At 44.7% G+C, this 21971-nt stretch overlaps 2 protein-coding genes across 3 annotated transcripts in view; one reads left to right on the top strand and one right to left on the bottom strand.

Moving 5' to 3' along the window:
• Positions 1–5790, bottom strand: part of GPALPP1 (GPALPP motifs containing 1) — a 72576-nt gene extending 66786 nt beyond the window's left edge. For both annotated transcript variants that reach the window (XM_073614167.1, XM_073614166.1), the window contains exon 1: positions 5631–5790. In XM_073614167.1, the coding sequence (XP_073470268.1) occupies positions 5631–5706 (76 nt within the window). In that variant the 5' untranslated portion in view covers positions 5707–5790. The remainder of the gene's footprint in view (positions 1–5630) is intronic.
• Positions 5791–5961: 171 nt separating this feature from the next.
• NUFIP1 (nuclear FMR1 interacting protein 1) overlaps positions 5962–21971 on the top strand; it is a 69843-nt gene continuing 53833 nt past the window's right edge. The window contains exons 1-3 of the mRNA XM_073614168.1: positions 5962–6060; positions 6156–6396; positions 18044–18117. Coding sequence (XP_073470269.1) covers positions 6207–6396; positions 18044–18117 — 264 coding nt within the window. The 5' untranslated portion in view covers positions 5962–6060; positions 6156–6206. The remainder of the gene's footprint in view (positions 6061–6155; positions 6397–18043; positions 18118–21971) is intronic.

Genomic DNA, 21971 nt, shown 5'->3' on the forward strand with positions numbered 1-21971 from the left:
GCCAAATTCAAATTGGTTATCTGAATACCCCAGGAGCAAAGGAATGTTCCCTTGTAACAAATGCCAAGTTGGCCCCTTCGTGGACAGGACAGCCACCTTTTCTGACGCAGGGGGGCATAAATCTTATGAGATCCGTAATCTCATTAATTGCTCCAACAAGTAGGGCGATTTATGTGCTCACCTGCCCATGCCCTAAAATCTATATGGGTAAAACTAAAAGACCCCTTAAAGTCAGGATAGGTGAGCACTTACGTGAAATTAAAAAGGGAAAATGAAAGAGACCCAGGGAAAGATCAAGAGAAACCACTGGCGAAGCATTTTGCCTTATGTCAGGGAGGAAAAACTGATGGTCTAAGGGTCAAGGGGATATGTGCTTAAATTGCCAGTGAGGGGGGTTGTGGGGTGGGGAGACTTCAACTGTATACAGCTTCAGAAGGAGAAAAGGTGGATATATCGGTTGGGGCCCCTCGTCCCCCTGGGACTCGATACTGAAGTAAATCTCCAGGTTTTTCTTGAAGCTTGAGAAAAAATATTTGCTATATTACATATGTATATAGCCATGTACCCTTGGCGCATCCATTTACTCTTGCTTATGTTCCCTTTCTAGATTATCAGTTTGTTAGTTTTTTAGCTTGTTAGTTTAAAATCTTTAAAATTTAAAAAGTGTATTTTGATACTCAAAAATAGGAAAAAGTAATATCGGAGAGATACAGTATTCTATTAATTAAACAGATGAGGTAGTCTAGAGGAGGATTCATTCCATCCAGTTCCTAAGAAGAGCATTCTGGATAAGAAGCTGGAAAATAACATGTCTGTCCACTTTTAGAAGAAAAAAACTAAATTTAGAAGGGCCGGCGTTGGTAAAATGGACTGGTAACTCTTAGCCCCTCCACATCCAGATGAAGCTACGCTACTCCCCTAGCGAAACGCGTAGACATCACTACAGTCACGCGATGCCAGCTACGGAATGCCCCGTTCAAACTGAGATTGCAGGTCGGAAGGCGTCCATCCCCTCAGTACATTTCAAGTGGCGATTGCAGCGGATCAAGCAGCTGCTCATTGGATTACCTGCCTTTACTAAAGGAGCCCATGGACCACAAGTACGGTTAAAACCGAACCTCGGCTCAGCAATGATTCAGTGGGATAAGTTAACCAGCTGACTCCACAGGGTGGTAATGTATGGATGCAACTCTCCCTAAATAAGCTGATTCTGACTGCCGAAAGCATGTTATGTGAAATGCCTTGATTCTTAGTGAGAACTGTGCAGTGGTTCTTTACTGTGTCCATCCACGCTGCAGCCAATTTTAATTTTCTTGCTGGTGATAAACTTTCATGCTTAAAAAAACAAAAAAAAAAAACAAACACACAACACACCACACAAAACACACATTAAAGTTAGCCCAATTTTTTTGCATACTGTGAAAGATGAAGTACCCAGTGAAGTGACTGGCCTCAGATGATACACAGATGAAACAAATCTTTCTACATAGGATGTACCTTTGTATCTACAGCTGTGCAAAGACCAGAATTTATAAAGCTAGACTGAGCTGTCAGAAAAAAGGGGCAGGGAGCTGAAGATACTCTGCAGAGCTCAGTGAGGCGAGCTTTGATAGCTGATTGGAAGGAAGGAAGGAAGGAAGGAAGGACCCCCCCCCCCCCCCCCACACACACACACACACACACAGGAACAGAGCCGAGATCCCTCCCGTCACCTTTTTTTCTCTTGGTGTCAGGAAAACTTGTCAGAAGTGATTTATGCACTTTAACCATGAGAAAGGAAACATTATTCCAAAAAATAGGGGACTTTAAAAGGCACCGTACTATAACCAATGACACATTGTACATAAAAAAAAGCAGCGGCAAAGAACCCCAATTACCTCATATACATTAAATACAAGTAAGAAAATTTGTGCAAATAGACTAGATGCCAATTGTGTATTTTATTTGGAGAAAACTATGAATTTTTGTACTGTCAAATAGTTTAACTCTTCCTGATGCTTCCACGGTGACCCTGATGAAGCAGTTCTGACTGCGAAACCTGTTGGTACAGATAAGCCGGATGTGTTAGCATCTAATCTATTTATGCATTTGTACAAATGTTATCTTTACTTGTATGTAATGTTCATGCAGTAATTAGGGTTCTTCTCCGCTGCTTTTTAATGTGTCAAAATACATTTTTGGTTTACTTACAATGTGTCTTTGGTTATAGTATGGTGCCTTTAAAAGTCCCCTATTTTTTGGAATAGTATTTCCTCTCTCCTTGTTCTAGTATATTCGGCACTGTACAGTATTTCCCTGAGATATGGTAATATTATTGACTTCACAGTGAGCACTATATCAGCTTTTGTCTCTTTTGAGCATTGATCTATCTTGCACCACCTGAGCTGTGGATGACAGCTGGATTGACCAAGTGACATTTCTGAGGAGGATTGTGTGGGCCCTGGGGAGAGTCCAGCTGGGTCAATAGCATTCTAATTTGATCCAGCGTTGCACGATACCAGTATTGGTGCCGATACTAAGCACTTGCACTCATGCAAATGCTCCAAATCTAAGGCCCCTTTCACATAGGCACATCCGTGTAACGGATTCCGCTTGCTCAGCAGGGGGGGGGGGGGGGGGGGTGTGTGTAAATCGCTCCTCTGATCCCCACTGCACAGGTGGATGACAGGTTCTGTCTGCTCCTCCATGGGGAAATCGGAAAAGAAACGTACCGCCTGTACATTTTCATCTGATCCGCCAGACAGATGGAGAATAGGACCACCATCCGTCTGGATTTTGCAGACAGGATCGGATAGCGGCTTGATCTATATGAAGACACAATATGACTTGTGTCATGAGGGTCAATGTTATAAGGTGAGCATGTGCCCAAAATGTAAGAATGTTTTTTTTCACTGGATTTTGTGGACTTGATCACAGGTTATATAGGTTTATATGGTACAAAGTTGTGTTTGATATTTTGATTCATATGCACTTTACTAGCGCAGCATGGCCACATTTATTAAATTTGGGTTATTTTTTCACTTTTTGCTTGCAGCTTTGGGTTTTATACAGCTGGTGCGCAGGGCCACTTTGCATACAAATCTCATCCATAGGCCCCCAAGTCACTATAGGGACAAAGTAGTGATGTGAGGGCCAGTGAGAGAAACCACAGAGTACAGCATGGTACAAAGCATCTGAAACACATTTAGAATTGTCAGTTGGGAAGATACTGCAGGAGGCCGTAGTGCTAGTTTAAAATCATAAAGTTTAAAATCATTTCCTCTTGGACAGCTAATTATTAGGCTTCATTCACATGGCAGATTAGAGTCATGCCCAGATTAGGTGGTGGAAATCACAGGTGTGTGTGATCAGCCATACAAATTAACGATAGGTGCCACGGCTGCTTGCATATAAATGGACAACCAAGGTGTTACACACAATTAGGCACAGATGAGCAGTCCACTCAAAAGCCTCATTTATACAGCTGTTTAGACCCATACACCAGATTCCAGTGCGGCTGGAATGACAGGTGCATGTGAATAGTGGCAGCTGATCAGCCTGTACAGAGTAACGACAGGCTGACAGCAACCGTTGTTGTTAGCATGGAGTCAGATGTGTTCAGGCTCAGACACCCATCCCCAACTGCAGCTAACCGCTTGGTGTGCAGCTACATGTGAACAGCGATAGCTGCACTCAGCCTTTCAATACTTTATGCAGGCTGAGCAGATGCTGCCATCTCCATTCACCAGTCATTTCCGCTGCAAGAATCCGCTGCTTCTTCTTGTCGCTGGAATCTGATGTATGCAGATAAATGGTCACATGTAGGAGGTCATCTGGGGCTGCTCACCTGTCCCTAATTGCATGCAAAACGTCAGTTGTCCATTTACATGTGAACAGCCAGGGCATTGGTCATTGATCTGTACAGGCTTCCTTGGATGATTGCAGCCATTGGTGGGTGGGACAGACCAGAGTCTGAGTAGCACATACCCTTCCACTGCAGTGAGTGGCCTGATCTTAGAGGAAAACCATGAAGAATAGGGGTGCTTACATGACCGGAAACCATGGGGGAAGGCACGGGAGGAATGAGCCCTGGAAAGGAGCTAAAAGGGGAGCATTCAATTGGAAAAAGGGTGTACAGGGCTTGACAAATTTGCTGTGAATCTAGGAGTCAGCTAACAAAGTTAGGAGCTAGGTTTTTTTTTTTTTTAAAACTAACAAAGCTATATTTTTAACACCAAAGAGCACGGATTTGGCTTTGGCGGATAGCAGCAAAGAGAAGCCGGATAGGAGGGGTGGTTGCATATAGAGGAATCGATCTCTCCATTTTCCAGCCTCCTCTCCCTCCTACAGGCATTCAGAGGCTGGAAAATTGAGAGATTGATTTATATACAACCACCCCTACTGCTGTTCCTATAATTATTTTCTAACAGTGACTGAAAATGCCACCATTGACAGTTTGGCACTCACAATCTCTCCGGTCTGCTTGTGGTGTCTGCAGCAGAATCCCGACATCAAGCGATGGGGTCTCCTCCAGCTCCTCTCCGTGCATAGTCATGGGTCAGCTGACCTGTAGTTTATGCCCGCCGGCTAGCCTCGGAGAGGCTGGGTGAGCAGTGCTGTCTCATGGAGCAGCCCAGCTGCTTCGGGCCCCACAAGGACATGCGGTCCAGTGGCCACGGTCCACCGGGGAAATGCTTGGTATGCCCTATGACTAGGGTTGCCACCTCATCCCTTTAAAGCCAAACATATATTAAATTACACAGGTTCTGTGGCTAATTAAGGTGGTAAATAAACTTACTTTGTGCTTTATCTGCATTAAATTGGCCACAGAACCTGTGTAATTAATGTGTTCGGGTTTAAAGGGATGAGGTGGCAACCCTACCTATGACCAGTCCGGGCCTGCCTGATGCCAACGGTGAATGGTCTGACTAAAGTCCAGATGCTAGGCTGCAATTTGTAGTCGCCATGGCAACCAGGTGCCTGGAATTTGTTGAGTCCTATATCCGGTGTTCTGACGAGAAAGTTCCCCTCGGCAGATAATGACCCCCCTGTAGTGCGCAGCGCTTGCGCAGTAGGAACAACAAGGGAGCCGCTGAAAAGAGCCGAAGCTGAACACCTGAGTCAGCTGTACACGGCGCCTGCGTGCCAAGACTATAGTGTAAAAAAAAAAAAAAAAACACACCACACACTTTGTAACAAGCCACACGCTTCAGGCACGGCCTCGCTGTGCTCAGCATTTTAATATTCTAACTCTATGTCCACTTGTATGGTGGGGCTTTAAGGTGGACTTAGGTTAGAATGTAGTGCGCAGGCGCAGTATAGAGCTGACGATCAGCTGTTCTTCTTCTGCAACTTTCAGCGTACTGCTCAAGCGCAATACAGGGGGGTCCTTATCCTCCGGGGGAACTTTCTCGGCAAGACACCGGTAAGAGATCTCATTTATAAAAGTGCTCTTCTATGCCTGCCTGGGGACACCTGATCAGCAAGCAGTGAAGGAAGGATGAAATAGACCAGCATTGCAATCTAAGTGGAGCTTTACTCTTCACAACCCATCAAAAAAACCAATGCCAGCTGTGACCTGATTGGTCGCATTCACGAACCCACAGCATTCTATTTTGTAGACCACCACCTTCAGTCTATCCCCGTCTCACCCTCCTCCTTGTCTTCCTCTTCGTTAGCAGTACAAAATCCTGGAGGCAGAGCCGGACCGATTATATCCTTGGACATCTTGAACTAACCCGGCGCAGCTATGTGACGTCACTAAGAGGCGCCATTTCCGGTCCAATTTTGAGCGTGCACGTCAAATCGTGGCAGGAATACAATTCTGGAGTGAAACGACTGGGGGCCACCTATATAAGCTAGCAATGTCAGCCTCGTCTAAATAAAGCGAATACAAAACCCCGAGTGCCTGTGTTTCGACCGATTAGACGACCCATCATAATTTGTAACGGAAGCTACTAACTATACTAGGAAGTGACGTGTGCGCTTCAAGCTGGTCATGTGATCGCAGTTGGGCCATCTTTGAGTTGGGAATGCCATTCATATAGAATACATTTTTATGGTTTTGTTTAAATAAAGCGGGTGAGATATGCTAGTCCGACCTAATTACACACGGGTGATAAGTGTGTGTTATTGGAGTCCATAGGCTGAGGGCTGTGTTATTTGTTATGTTATAGGTACCCGGAAGTGAGTGGTGCACGCACGTTGTCATCCTGCATACTGCAAGCATGGAGTACAGTGCTCCCTATCCCGCTCCAGTGCTTCGTCCTCCGGTGTTCTCATCTCCTCCAGACTCCGGGCCTCCGACACCCGCACAGGCCTATGGACACTTGCCGCCTGCTTCTCCCCAGAGCCCCTGGTATGGAGGATGGAGTCAGTGGGGTCCCCCGCCGGGGTATTTCCCCGGTCTGCCTCGAGGTAAGTGATGAGAGGAGGACACCCGCCTAGGAATGGGCCATAGCCGGACACTGAGCACTCCTATTTCGCTCTGATCTTGTGGTAAAGGAGGGAAGTAGACTGCAGTTCTATACAGGCACGTTGGTTTTCCCTGAGGGGCCACACCACAGTCTAGCACCGTCTGTGATCCAGTCTTAAAGTGCTAGTAAACCGAGTTTTTCTTTTTTAACTTGTACCTACAGGAAAATCTATAATAAGGCTTACCTGTAAGATACTGTGAATAAATCTAAACTTGCAGTGTTTAGGAGCTATTAAGAGTGCATGCATCCGGTGCCCTCGCCTGCGCATATGCTTTGATGGTCTGGCATATCACACTCAGGACGTTCAGAGCTGGTGCCGTAAACAAGGGGTCCTGCACGCACAGGACTGAAATCGTCACTACTCATGTAGTTGGAGGCTGCAAACCCGGAAGGAAGACTGGGTGAACATGGAAGCCCTCTCATCGGTGACAGTGTGACGCTGGAAGGCTTCGTTTTAAGGCAAGATTCCCATAATGTGCTAGTATGCAGTGCATGCTAGCACATTATGCATTTGTCTTACAGGGGAAAGTTTTTTTTTTTTTTTTTTTTCCTCAAATGGTTTACTACCACTTTAAAGCTGACCTCCAGGTTTGGATTTTCTAGCATAGCTACGGGGGTCCAGTGTAACTATACATATTCCATCTCTGTGGAAGCAAAGCAGCACTGTAGTAGTCACAGCTTCTACCGTAATCATGCTGTCCTCCGGGTCCTGGGCCAAGCAGCTTACTTCTGCTTAATAATCACAAGGGGTGTCCACCTGGCATTGGGTACCATTCACAGAATGCTTTGTATTTTTCTCGTTGAATGCTGTACTTGACATCAGAGATGGCTCCTGGACAGGGAATTTGTGTCTTGGTTATGGTTCCTTTAAGGGGGACAACCTGGATGCAATTTTTGAGTATTCAGTGGTTCCAGGGTAGTCTGCTTGGAGAAGATAGGACTTATTTACAGTGCTTAAAAGAGAAGTTATGGGATTTTTTTACTATTTTAATAATAGTACTTACCTAGGTGGATGCAGCATTGATTCCCCCGCCGGCTCTAAGGCTGAGAACCAAGCAATTAAACGTCACTGATTGCATGGTTCTCGAGGCTCCCTGAGCAGGGAGCTATCTGCTCTAGCCCCCCCCCCCTTCACTAGAGCACTGGGCTGTGGAGAGGGTGGTGGGAACGGCCTGCTCTGGCTCTGTGTCTCGCTGAGAGGCTGAGCCGGGTTCCGGTCCAGGCATGTGGGTGGATACCGACCATATGGTCGTGATCTTTCCCAAGCCTGGATCTGCTCTGTGATGTCAGCCAACAGCAGGCTTCAAACTAGACTCCTGTGATCCACAGGAGAAGTACATCCAAACAAGTCTTTGCTGTACCTCTCCTTTTAATTATTACCCAGAATTCAGGAGTTTTGAGAGATTTCAGGTGGGAAAGAACCAATGCTGCTTACAGGGACTGTGGTCACAAAAGAATTAAAGGATAAGTTCACCTTTACAAAAAAATTAAAAATGCACTTTTTGTAAAAAAAATATGCATTTATTGTTTATGTAATTGACCTGTAAAGCATTGCGTCCATGATCAGCAGATTGTGGGTGTAATGCCATGGTCCTGCAGACTGATTGTGTAGATGTCTGGTCGTACCTTCGATACAACCAGGCAATTACACTGTGACAGGAAGCAGGCTGGTGCATAGAAGTGAACTGAGTGGTGCGAGCAAGTGGGCAGGCTGGGAAGTGGGCAGGCTGGTGCAAGGAAGTGAGCTGAGTGGTGGGAGCAAGTGGTTAAACTGGTGGAAGGAAGTGAGCAGCCTGGTGCAAGGAAGTGAGCTGAGTGGTGGGAGTAAGTGGGCAGGCTGTTTGAAGGAAGTGAGCTGAGTGGTGGGAGCAAGTGGGCAGGCTGGTGGAAGAAAGTGAGCAGGCTGGTGCAAGGAAGTGAGCTGAGTGGTGGGTGCAAGTGGGCAGGCTGGTGCAAGGAAGTGAGCTGAGTGGTGGGAGCAAGTGGGCAGGATGGTGGGTAGAAGTGAGCTGAGTGATGGGAGCAAGTGGGTAGAAGTGAGCTGAGTGATGGGAGCAAGTGGGCAGGATGGTGGGTAGAAGTGAGCTTAGTGATGGGAGCAAGTGGGCAGGATGGTGGGTAGAAGTGAGCTGAGTGATGGGAGCAAGTGGGTAGAAGTGAGCTGAGTGATGGGAGCAAGTGGGCAGGATGGTGGGTAGAAGTGAGCTGAGTGATGGAAGCAAGTGGGCAGGATGGTGGATAGAAGTGAGCTGAGTGGTGGTTGGGAGTGAACAGGGAGGTGGGATGGAGTGAATAGGGAGGGAGTGAGCAAGGAGGTAGGAGTGAATGAGAAATGGTGGAATAGAGAAGCCTAGATCTAAAATATGTACTGTAACAACACCAAAACAAAAAAAACAAAAAAAAAAGATAGTTTTAAAAATGATTACCTGCCAACTGAAGCGCTTTGATATTTTTCTTTACAAAATCCACTGTATTGAGTATAGGATAGAAAATAAGTCTGCAATATAAAATGTAAAAAATATTCTAAAAATAATAAGAATTAAAAAAAAAATAGAAGAGCATGTAAACATTTTTTTTTTTTTTTTTAACTTATATCAAGAAAAAATACATCGCTTTAAAAGGGAATAGAAAATCACTTTTAAACACAAAGGCATACATATAACTGTGATTAAATAATTACTCAATAATATAAATTTGGGAATAAAATTAAAAAAAATAATATTGTGAACACTAAAAAAAAAAAAATAATAATTTAAACCTTTAAAAAAAAATGTACACCGAAATAAAAAAAAAAAGTTATTACTTACCTTTTTGTTGGTGTAAAAATGTTGCTAATGAAAAAGCAATAGATTTTGCAGTTTGCTGGAGCCCCTCGCCACACGTCCTTCTCCGAAGCTGGTCGCTCTGTCTCTGCTAGCACATGTTCCCATGTTCACAAGAAAACAAAGGGATTACCATATCAAACATGGCGCCAGAATACACATAGAATCGCGTCACTTCCGGTTTTGAAGTAACGTGATTCTAGCCCTCAGCGCTGCCCAGTGCCTTCTGGGAAATGGTGACATACATCTCCCAGGAGCACTAGCGAGCGGAGGAGCAGAGGGAAGTGATGTCTTCAGCCCAGGCACTGGAAGAGGCAGATTTCGAGGGACCGCATAGCAACAGGGAAAACAAGGTAAGTAAAAAAATTTTTTTTTTTTTTTTATCCAATTCATTATTTATGATTGATTTCCAGCACAGTCAAGCATTTTTTTGTTTTATAGGTGGAACACCACTTTAATACACTACCACAGCACTCAATGGTGCCATGGTAGTTCATTGGGAACTACAAGCTGACCGCTGCAAAGGGTGTCGTACCTTGTCGTTTTCCCAATTCACAGAACACTGTAAATGGATGACGCGAGCGGATCCCCGCATGGCCGTGTTTGTTGCAGATTGTGACAGCTTGCGGGGGGTGGGGTGGGGCGGAGATCCCTCTCTAGCTCTCAGGTCTAGGTGAGTGGGGGCTGGTGCATCTGTTACATCCTGAATATGGGTGTAACATGTTACAAAGGTGAACTTATTCTTTAAAGCAGGCATGTCCAAAGTCCGGCCCACTGGCCAATTGTGGCCCATGTTACGGTTTAATACGGCCCTCTGGTGATTTGGATATATATCTTTTGTGGTCACTGTATTTATTGGCACTGCCTCGGAGGGGACGTGACATGGTGAGCGCCGTCAGATTAAATACAGTGAGAATCTGTTTACTCAACAGCGTCTGTAATAGGAAGTCCCGTCTCCTGGGCTGCCATTGGACGACTGTTCTGTCTATCATAGGTGACAGGACTTCCTATTAGACACTGCTGTATGTACTCTGACTGCGTTCATCCCGCCCCCCCTCCCTGTCCCCTCCGAGGCTGCATTCATGGCAATGGTGAGGCTGTAGATGGGCACTGATTAGGCTGCATTGATGGGCACTGACTCTTATTTTGCTTCACAGCTCTTTGAGTTTTAAATTTAATTTTTTTCCTGAAACTTCCCTCTTAAAGTGAAGGTGCATGTTATAAGCCGATGAATACGGTATATCCAAATAACACACCCGAGCTCCTCCTTTAGTCCTGAGTGGCACTCAGGGATTCGTTGGGGCCACAAAAGATATATTTATGTCCGAGTAACACGCCCAAGCTCATCTCTACACCACACACAGCCACAAAGGCAAAGGAATTCTTGTTGGACAGTGTATTAGTGCTCGGATGAACATACTAAGACCAAATTTTAATGGTACAAAGAATGTCAGGCAAAATGGTCGGCCCTCATGCATGTTCACTTCATCAAATCTGGCCCTCTTTGAAAAAAGTTTGGACACGCCTGATTTAAAGGATACGTTCAACTTTGTATAAATAAAATAAATGCACATCTTTTCGCAGGTAAAAAATGTGTGTATATATAATTTTTTTTTTTTTACTTGGAGCCTACAAATCATTGCACCTGCGATCAGCAGATCAGTTAGCTGTCTGCTTGTACCACGTATGGGTAGTCTTGCACACTGACAGGATGTATCCATGAACTACCTAGAGTGCTGAACAGTGCCATGGTAGTTCATTGAGAACTACAAGCTGACAGCCACAATTATTATATTATTATATGCACATCTTTTTGTAGGGTGTTTTTTTTTTTTTTTTTTTTTTTTTTACACATCCAGATGGGTTGTGTTTGGAGAAAGATATAAAGAATGTCTGTTGCCTGCTGTTAAACATGGTGGATGATTCATCATGGTGTGAAAGTGTTCAGAGATTTACCTTTGTTGTTGTTATTAGACCATAACACTTGAAGCCGTGTCACAGAACCAAGTGCAACATTTGGTGCAAAGATAGCTCTCTAATGATGTTCCCAAATGTACATGAGCTGGCTGGTAAACACATTATTTGGTGTTGTATGTACACCAGGATGAGGTCAAAGTTTGCATGTCCTACTCGGTCATCAGATCTCACTCTGCAATTCACAGTCACAATATATTCTGTTCAGTGCTTGCATGCGGATTCTTTTTTAACAAAATGGGTGGCCCTACCCCTTATTCCTTGATTTTGAATATAAAGCTAGTTATTTTTTATCTACTCCTTATGTGTCCAAGCAACAGCAATACTAATTTATGTATTAACTATTAGTTTAAAGTAGTATTACTTTAAACTATTTTTTTTATTTTCACCTGGGTTTTTTTTTTTTTTTTTGAAGGCCTATGGCGTGCATAACACACCCAAAAAACTTCACCTGGTGCCAAAAAAATGTGCACACACATAAAGAGTGTTCACAAAAAAAGTGCATTGGGTACACAGACGTGCCAATTCCCTGATCCCCCGGGGCGTTAGGCTCCAGACGGGGACAAAGGTACTTTACAATGGTCTATCTGGTCGAAACCAGACAGACCCCGTTCTCTGGAGGGTCTGCCGAAACAGAACCCACCCAAGTACTAGGTGGGGCTCCCCCGAAGGGAGACCCCATGAGAGAGGGCAAACTAAGCCAGAAGGCCATGTCCACCCCTTCCCAAGACTTTCAGGGCTGGCCCGAGGACCCGTCCTTACTCGCCACACAGTGAGACAAAACCGTGTACAAACACACTACATGTCTTAGGGTGTTTGCATTCTGCATGAAGTAGTAAGGCAGACTCTTTTGGACAGCAGCCTTGCCAGTTTGGGGAGAAGGTAGTGTTAAAGTGGTTGTAAACCTCAGACCTGAAATATGAACAAAGCATATCCCTCTATAGCAGGGATATGCAATTAGCGGACCTCCAGCTGTTGCAAAACTACAAGTCCCGTCATGCCTCTGCCTCTGGGTGTTATGCCTGTGGCTGTCAGAGTCTTGCTATGCCTTATGGGACTTGTAGTTCTGCAACAGCTGGAGGTCCTCTAATTGCATATCCCTGCTCTATAGTGTGTACTCGTCTCAAGTAAGAGCCCTAAGTGTAATTTCTGTCTGCTGATTTCTTCCTTTATCAGTATGAATCACGTCTTATAAGTGTTCCTGACACCAAGAGAAAAAAAGTGACAGGGAAGGGACCTCCAGCAGATTGACAGCCTCAGCTCTCTTCCTATGTGCTGTATGAAGGGGGGAGTCCCTTCCCTCCAATCAACTCTGAGTGCTCCTCACTGAGCACTGCAGAGTGTAACTGCAGCTGTCCGCCCCCTTTTTTTTCTCCAAGCTCAGACAGGCTGTACAAATTCTGGACTTTGAACAGCTGTAGAGAAGAGAAGACAGGTAACACCTTGTGTAGGAGGATTTGATTAATCGCCATGTATAACATGAGGCCAGTCACATCACTGGGCATAGTAAGCCACTTCAAGACCACAATACGTATATATACGTTGCGGCTTTGAAGTGGTCTACCGGGGTTACAGCTGAAGCTATCAGTCGTAATCCCGATATCTTTCTTCAGCCAGCGACTGAAAGTGCTCCGAGCTGCTCATCAGCCGATGGAAAGCTTTCAGAAGCAGCAGGAGGGGACAAACCTCAGCACCCCCCCACCGCTCACTCGCTGGTGTTTCTCAAATTTAGTAAATGATGCTAATTGTTGAATCCTAACGCTCTAGTGTAGTGAAGATGGAGAGGCCGGATGAGACCAAACGATAGATCCCTGGACTCCAAACCATACGACCGGGTAACGTCAATGAGCCAGCCGGTGGGTGTTCTCAACAGGAGCCATATATACAGGAAAAATGTAAAAAAGAGTGGCTCCCAATGGTGCAGGTCAATCAATAAGTTTTATTAAGATCATACATCAAGGAACAGATGCAGAGACGATAAAAACTGTGATCACAAAAAATGGTGGTATAAAAGTAATGTGGAAGGCATAGGATAAGCAAGTAAAGGCCCTACAGATTAAAATGGTGGGTGTTGCAGTTTTTTTTTCACACAGTATTTGCGCAGCGATTTTTCAAACGCAATTTTTTGGGGAAAATTTTTTTTTTGAATTTTAATGCACTAAAACACAGTATATTGCCCAAATGTTTGCTAAAAAATAAAAGATGATCTTATGCCCAGTACATAGATACCAAACATGACATGCTCTAAAATTGCGCACAGCCGTGCAGCGGCGAGAAACTACATACATTTTTAAAAACCTTTTACAGGTTACCACATTAGATTTACAGAGGAGGTCCACTGCTAAAATTACTGGCCTCGATCTGACGTTTGCGGTGATACCTCAAATGCATGGTGCAATTATTGCTGTTTACATGTGACACAAGACCGGCACTTGCGTTTGCCTTTGTGTGCGAGCACGGGGGTGCTTTTTTTTTTTTGCCAATTTATTTTTACACTGTTCCTTAAGTATTTTTTTTTTCTTTTTTAAATTATCCTTATTATCACAGGGAATGTAACTAGGGATGTAACTAATATTCCTTGTAATAGGAATAAAAGTGATAAAAATAAATAAAGGGACAGTGTAAAAATAAAAAGTAAAACAAGAGATTTTTTTTTTTTTTTTTTTTTTTAAAGCATCCCCATCCCGTGCTCATGTGCAGAAGCGAACACATACAGTGCAGAATCGAACACATACAGTGCATCCGGAAAGTATTCACATCGCTTTACTTTTTCCGAATTTTGTTATGTTACAGCCTTATTCCAAAATGGATTAAATTCATTATTTTCCTCAAAATTCTACAAACCATACCCCCATAATGACAATGTGAAAGAAGTTTGTTTGAGATCTCTGCAAATTTATTAAAAATAAAAAAGGAAAAAAATCCCATGTACATGGGTATTCACAGCCTTTACTCAATACTTTGTTGAAGCACCTTTGGCACCAATTACAGCCTCAAGTCTTTTTGAGTATGATGCTACAAGCTGTCCACTGCCTCATGCTATCAGCATGAGTCACTTGTGACAAGTTTTCCTGACATCAAGAGAAAAATGGTGACCGCGTCAGCTCTCTTCCTGTGCAGGTAGGGTGTGTTCCTTCTATTCAATCAGCTCAAAGCTCTCCTCATTGATGTAACCAGCTCTCCTCCCCCTGCTTTTCAGAGCAGAGGGCTCTTGTGTGAATTCTGCACTTTCAATAGATGTAGGGGAAAGACGACTATAGATAAACGGGTACAATTTATGTGGGGGGATTTGTTTCACCTTTGTGTATCACATGGGGCCAATCACTTTTTTACTGGGCATATGTGAGGGTTTACAACCGCTTTAAGGTAATTCTCTCTTAGGCTGCATTCACACCGAGTGTAGCGTTTTTGAGCGTTTCTTCCAGCGTTTTGTCGTGCGTTTTTTCGGGCATATTTGCGCGTTTCCATGTAGCGTTGTCCGGCATTTTTGAGCTTTGGCATTTTTTTTTATTAGCCAATAGGAAAAATGATAATCTGTTTCATCATTTGTTGCTATGTTAGATTTTGTCATCTGCTTTATGCTCCAAAAACGCCCAAATCTGCCCCATTCGTGCAACAAAAAAGGGTCCAGAACTTGTTTGAGCTTCAGGCTTAGGGCTTCAGGCGACTTGGAGTGGAGATGTGAACGATCTCCATAGAGAATAATGAATTTTTTCCCCTCAAGCGTTTTGTAGCTTGAGGCTTCAAGCTACAAAACGCTCAGGTGTGAACGAGCTCTTAGGAATGAATGTTAAGGGTTGTTACATTCGTTCGGTGAAAGCCAACAAGGAAACTATTACACATGTATTACAAACATTTCCTACGCTTGCGCAAATGTTGAGACATTCGCAAAGTACAAGTTATGTACACCCTACTTATTTTGGCATAGAATGTCATTGTCTTTCTTGTATTTAAACCTATGTATTTCATTAAGAGTGCAAGAACATATTGTAGTAAAAAATTTTATCAGGATTGGTATGTGTAGCCCCCTGTTCCTAAAAAAAAAAAAAAAAAAAAAAAAATTGGGGCTATAGTGTAAATTTTAGTTTTTGGCTGAGCTGTAAGCAGCTCAGAATTGATTGTATATTTGGTTCTGTTCTAAACTTGACTGAGTTGTGCATTTCTCACTGTTGCCAGTAGGTGTCACTGGTACCACAGGGCAGTATGAGAATTACAACTAGGTTGAGCTATAATGAATATTCTTTTTCCAGAAACAGCCCAGTAGGAGGTTCCTGGCTGCTGTGCATTCTGGGAAGGGGTATTTATTGGAGGTGCCATGTGCTCTTGGTTTGTTACCTCGTGGCCCTCCTGGCCCGAGGGTGTGTTGCTATAAGTTCTGCTAGTAGGCCCAGAAGCCTGTCTGGGGCCTACTAATCCTGAGGCGGTCCTTAGGCTGTCTTGCCTGTGTGGAAGAAGCTGAGCCAAGCTGCGGAGATCCTGGGGAGGACCCTTGCTGGAGAGAGCCAGGTTAAATTTTGGTCTCTCAGGAGGGCCTGGTGACTCGTTTGGAGGACCCACCTATATCTAATCCTGTTTGCAGTATCACCGGGTCGGCTTAAAGGTTCTGGTACTGTCAAGCTGTTCTACAATCTAAACAAGGTAACTAGCTAGAGACTTATCCAGACATTCTATTGGCTGCTAGGTTTGTGTGAGAGACCTATCCAGGTATCCAAGATCTTACAAAAAAAAGCGGTTTTGCCTTTTGCCATTCAATGAGTCTGTAAGTGTTCTGCAAAAAGGGTATCTGAAATCTCCCCTAAACCTCTCTCCTACTACTTCTTTCAAGTTCTCATTAAAGCACTAAAAAATACTTAGTGACTGGCGCCCAAATTCTGTTCTAATTTCCCCTTATAGCCATGGACTCAGCCCTAGGGTGAATGTAAGCTTGCCCCCTGCCTCTGGAGGTACCTCCCTGCTCCCAGTAATTTCAGGGGGGTGCTACATATGTGAGGGAATATATTAAGGCTGCAACTAACGATTATTTTCATAATCGATTAGTTGGCCGATTATTGTTTCGATTAATCGATTATTCGGTTGATAAGCTTAAAAAAAAAAGCGTTGTGTATAATTTAGTTAATATGTAAAGTTTTAAAAAAAGGCAATTTATTCTTAAATATCTCTAAGCAGTGGTAAATATAAATAACTATATGGTTAGGGAGCAACATATCTAATCCACTCTGAGAATAACAGACAGAAGAGATATACTGTATATACTATTAGAGAAGAGATATACTGTATATGCTATTAGAAGATATATACTATTAAAAAAGGGTGAATCTGGTAAATATCATCAGACTCAGAGATCATTTTTTTTAATTTAAAAAACAATGTCTTCCTTCAAAAAAAAAAATGGCATTTTAAGAACGTTTGTTCGATTTTCTAATCTAAGTGGGGTCAAATTGACATTCATTTTCAACCACGGTGACAATTTGGAAATAATAGAAAAACTTCTTGGTCAAAGGAATTTTCAGACAGTGTATGTGGTTTTTGTTCATTTTAAAAACACAATTTTAAAAACAAGTGAAAATTTGAAACATTCTTTCATTCAGCGAATGTACAAAGATTTTTCGTCTGAATATTCTCTTCTGAAAATTGATCCGCGTGGCCAGCATAAGGCTCGGTACACACCCATGCAGTTTGCTTTTGATATGTTTCTGCAGTGCTTTTTGCTGTGCGTTTTGATTTTTGCACACATGATTTTGCTGCAATTTGCATTTTTTTGCATATTTTGGCCAATTTGTTGTTGGGCAGATTAAAAATCACAAATTGCTACAAAAAACGCATGCTTTTCTGCAGCTTTTCCATTGAAGTGTATTGAACCAAAAAAGCACAGTTTTGCATAAAAAAAAAGTCCCTGAACCTTTCCAAATACGCAGCGGCTGAAAAAAAGCATAGATGTGAATGTGTCCCATAGGAAGCCATGTAAATGAACTGCAGTGCCTTTCTGCAAAAAGCACCATAAAACACATAGATGTGAACCAGGTCTAAGACGTTTAGTAACATAATGGGGTTAAAAAAACCCCTAAAATTAGCCTTTTATAGTACAAAAAAAAACAGATAATCTCTATTGTGAGGGATTCATTTTTTTACTGTAGAACTGTGAAAGTAACATTTACAGTAGCGATTATTTGCTCTTTTTGTACTATAAAAGGCTCAATTTAATTTTTTTTAACCCCATTATGTTACTGGCCGATTAATCGATTATGAAAATAGTAATCGATTATTTTCCTAATCGATTAGTTGTCGATTAATCGATTAGTTGTTTCAGCCCTAGAATATATAAATCCAATGTATTTGTTAGAAATAAGGTAGAAAATTATTCGTTTTCCAGCTCAAAGTATTACCGAGAGAATGTATAGCTTAATTGTTCAGCCTGGCAGCAAAACACATGATTAATTAGGGCTGGTGGAGCTTGTGATGTTTATAGATTTGATATCCAAGTTCTGCAAGCTCTTCTTAATTTGATTTCAACAGCATATGCATGTTGTATGTCAAACGCACGCTGTTCTGTTAATGATGACGCATCTAGTATTCACGAGATCTGTGGGTTAAAATGTCATCCAAATTATTGTAGCAGTTCTAATGAGAAGTGTCATGTGGATCACAACACTTCTATATCCTCAGTTCTTTTTGTGATTGGATAGGAATTGGTTACTATGGAAACAAGTGACCGGGAGCTTTTGAAGTATATAAGAGCATTAGATAACTAATGTAACTTGTCAACCTTGCATAGATCCAATTTCTCTCTTACAGGTGGGACTAAGCAGAATGGTCATGGAAGCCACATGCAATACGGAAATGGTTGTTATGGAAACAAAGGGCATAAGGTATTAAACTCTAGTATTAAGTAAACTGTATACACATTTCACAGTGGTCTTCCACCGAGACCAGTCTTATGCACACAAGAAAAGGAAAAGGCTTATACAAAGACCATGCATGGGTAATAAGTAGTGACCTTGCATATAGCAACCTGGTTCCACTGCTTTTTTTTTTTTTTTTTTTTTTTTTTTTTCTAGTGCAAGTTATAAAATGGAAGCTATGTTTAAAGCAGTTAGAAAGTAAATTTTGTTTAATTTTTTTTCCCTAAAATTAAAAAGATCTTGTACTTGCCTGCTTTGTGCCATGGTATTGCACAGAGCACCCCCTACATCCTCTTTTCCAGTTTTCCAGACTCCTTCTGTTCTGCGTGTGCCACCACAAGAAGCTTCTTCCTATGTGTGGCACATATGCGGGCTTGCTCCTTAGTTGGGCTCTGTGCGTCCATTCACACACACAGTGCAGTTTGGCCCGGCCCCGTGCTCCCTCACTGGATGTGAGTGATAGCGGCAGGAGCCAAGCCTGTGAGATAGTGGAGAGAGGAGAGAAGACCTGCAGACGAGCACAGCGCTGGATCGATGCAGGACTTGGGTAGGTATTTGTGGTAGAAACGGACACTGAAAAGGTTTTTTTTTCTTTTTGTCTCATTCGTTCATGGACAGACACAGCCTTCTTTATTCAGAACCATAGGTTATATCGCCCCCTATAGGAGTAGGACATTAGGCAGAAAAAAGACTTGACTACGCCCATGGGCAGTCTTAGGTGATATACACCCCCCCTCTGCTATAGGCCTCCAGTTTTTTCTGCCTAGTCAGGAGTAAGGACCTAGTTCCCTGCTGGAATCTCTTGTCCTGGCAATTTTTATTTTTTTAGTTTGTTGTTTTTTTTTTCTGGAATTTTCCGGTGAGATCTACAATCAACTGCTGGGCTGGGCGATGGGCTGGACATTCGATCCAGTGGTCACCCCGGTCTGGCCAGCGAGCACGTGCAGACCGCAGCTATGCGCTAGGTCGGCCGCGACATAGCCCCACTGGACGGGGGCTGGCCCTGAGAGTTAAACTTCTCGTCCGGTCGCATACGACTGGGGCTCGAGTCGAAGTGTCCCTCATGGTCGACAGCCCCCCCACTTCGGTGGCAAGGAGGTTCTGTCTGGAGCGGTGCCGGCTTGGTCCCGGTATGGTGAGTAAATGTCCCCCTCTCCCCTTAGGGGGTTTTTGTGACGGGCCCCTCCCCGGGTCGGTCTTGCTGGTGACCTCTGTCCCTGCAACCTTTTTTCCTGGCCCTGGACGTCCCTTGGTAATCCCCCTCCATATGGGGTAGTGGGTCCTGGGGAACGGGGTTGAGGGCTGGGGGGTGCGCGCCGCCTAGGTGCTGTGCTTACCGGGGGGAGGCACCGAGTCAGGTGCCCATATTCTCTCTGTCATCTCTCATCCCGGGAGGCTACAGGGTTCTCCTGCATCTGTGGTAGTCTCGTGTAGCGCGTCCGTTTCCCTGATGACTTCCTATGGCCGGCGGCCATGATATGGTGGATTTTGGCTCAGGCAACGGCAGCCATTACTGTGTAGCCCAGGACGGCGTTTTTGGTAGGTGGAAGCTCCTCTTTTTTTTAACCAGGCAACGGCTCCAGGTCCACATCTTAAGCAGCAAGCGCTCCGCTGGTGGGGTGGTGAGTCTGGGGGATCCCTCCTCTCTCTGCTTCAGGTGGGATGTCCTGGTGGTCCGGTACCGCTACCGGTGTGGGGGGGTGTCCCATTGTAGTGGTCACTCTTGGTGTGGGGCTTTTTTTTTTTTTTTTTCCTCTCCCCCCCTATGGAGTCTCAGGAGCATGTTTCCCCACCTGACCCTCTGTCAGAGGCTGCAGACTGTCCGTTGACAGACTGATGGCGGCCCTGGAGTCCTTTGTGTCCCGGGTGGAGGTGGCTCTTGGGCGGCGGACTAGCTAGAATCGTCCCCCGCCTTCCCCTGCTTCATCTGTCTCGTCAGATCCTGAATCTGTGGGGTCTGCGGCCGTGCTCCTAGATCTTTTAGATAGTGAGGATGATTCCTCTGCCCCAGTGGCTGCGCACAAGAAAGCGCTGGTAGATGCACTGATTGCTTCTGTGCGGGAAACTTTAAAAATGGAGGATGTAGCCACAGCTGCGGTGGAGGTTCCGGTTCCCTTTGGTACCCACAAGCCGCCTTGCGCAGCAAAAGTGTTCCCTTATCCCTCCTTTTTTGACAAGCTTGCCTGTAAAGAATGGGAGCGTCCAAAACGCCTCTTTGTGATCCCAAATTGTTTTGCTGTGCATTATCCCTTTTGAGGAGAGTCTGCTCAAAAAAAGGACAACTCCACCTGTGGTGGATCCCCTGATTTCTCGGTTGAACAAAACCCATTATAATTCTTATTGAGGACTCTCCGGCCTTTAAAGACCCGGCTGACAGGAGTCTGAGTCGCACTATGTTCTCTATTGCTGGTTCGGCCGGTTTTGGCTATTGCTCTGGTGTCGCAAACGCTGACAGAATGGGTGAAGCTGTTACGCCGTGACCTGGAAGGTGACCAGTTTCCTCCTGCCTTCACGAAATTAGCGGCCCAACTGGTCCAGGGGCTGCAGTTTGTTTGCAATGCCTCTTTGAACGCAGCTCCCTTGCTTTCTAAGCTTTCTGTTTCAGCGGTAGTGCTTCGACGGGTATTGTGGCTGAATTGTTGGACTGCTGACCAGGCCTCTAAAAAGGCCCTAGCTGATCTGCCCTTTCAAAGCGATCGTTTGGGGCCACTCTGGATGATATCATTAAGAGTGTCACAGGGGGGAAGAGTACTTTTCTTCCACAGACAAAGAAGGGGAAGGAGTCAAGTCGCAAGCGTGGCCCTTCCTTCTCAGCACACAAAGTTTCGTCCCTCGGGGTCCACTGACAAAGGCTCGAAGTCTTTCAAGCCCCAGGAGGTCCCAACTGGCCTTGGTCGGGCAAACCGAGAGCGGGCTTCCCCAGATAAGGCTCCTTTGGCATGAAGAGGGGCCCTCATACGCAGTCCGGGTGGGGGGACGTCTTTGCTGGTTTCCGGGCCTGTGGACCTCTCTGATAAACAACAAGTGGGTCCACGAAGTGATTCTGTCTGGTTACAAGATCGTGTTCCAGACTTGTCCTCCGAGCAGTTTTTTTCTGTCCAATCTGCATCTATCTCCGGACCGCTTGTTAGCCCTCCGGGGCGCCGTGCAAGGCCTGTTGCTCCAAGGAGCGATTGTCCCGGTTCCGTTGTCGGAACGTTTCCAGGGCTTATATTCAAACCTATTTATGATCCACCAAAACGGAGGGTACGGTACGTCTAATTCTGGACCCCAAGGCCCTGAACCACTATGTGCGGGTGCGGAAGTTCAGAATGGAGTTCGTTCGCTCCGTGGTGGCATCTCTTCATCAGGGGGACTTTCTTGCCTCCGTCAAAATCAAGGATGTCTTTTTGCACATTTCGATTTGTGCACAGCGCCAGCTGTTCCTGCTGTGGGAGAGGAGCATTATCAGTTTGCGGAGTTGCCCTTTCGGTCTCGCCTCCACTTCTCAGGTCTTCACCAGTGGTGGCCCCGTTTCTGGCGCCGCTGCGCCAGCTGGGAATTGCTGCTCCGGGCTACCTGGACCACCTTCTGCTGCGAGCAGAGTCCCCAGTGGCCCTAAGGGGTGACGTGGAAATCACTGTTCAGACTTTTTGGGTGGCTGATAAATTGCCAAAAGTCTGCGTTTTTATTCCAGTTTGGAAATTGGTGTATCTGGGTCTGACTCTGGATTCCGCTCGGGCCAGAGTGGTCCTTCTGCACGACAAATACCAGAAATTACAGGCGGCAGCCCGCTTGCCGCTGTCCAGCAGGTGGGTCTCCCTGCGGACTTGCATGCGGTT

This window comes from Aquarana catesbeiana, linkage group LG02, assembly GCF_042186555.1.
Source record: "Aquarana catesbeiana isolate 2022-GZ linkage group LG02, ASM4218655v1, whole genome shotgun sequence".
NCBI lineage: Eukaryota > Metazoa > Chordata > Amphibia > Anura > Ranidae > Aquarana > Aquarana catesbeiana.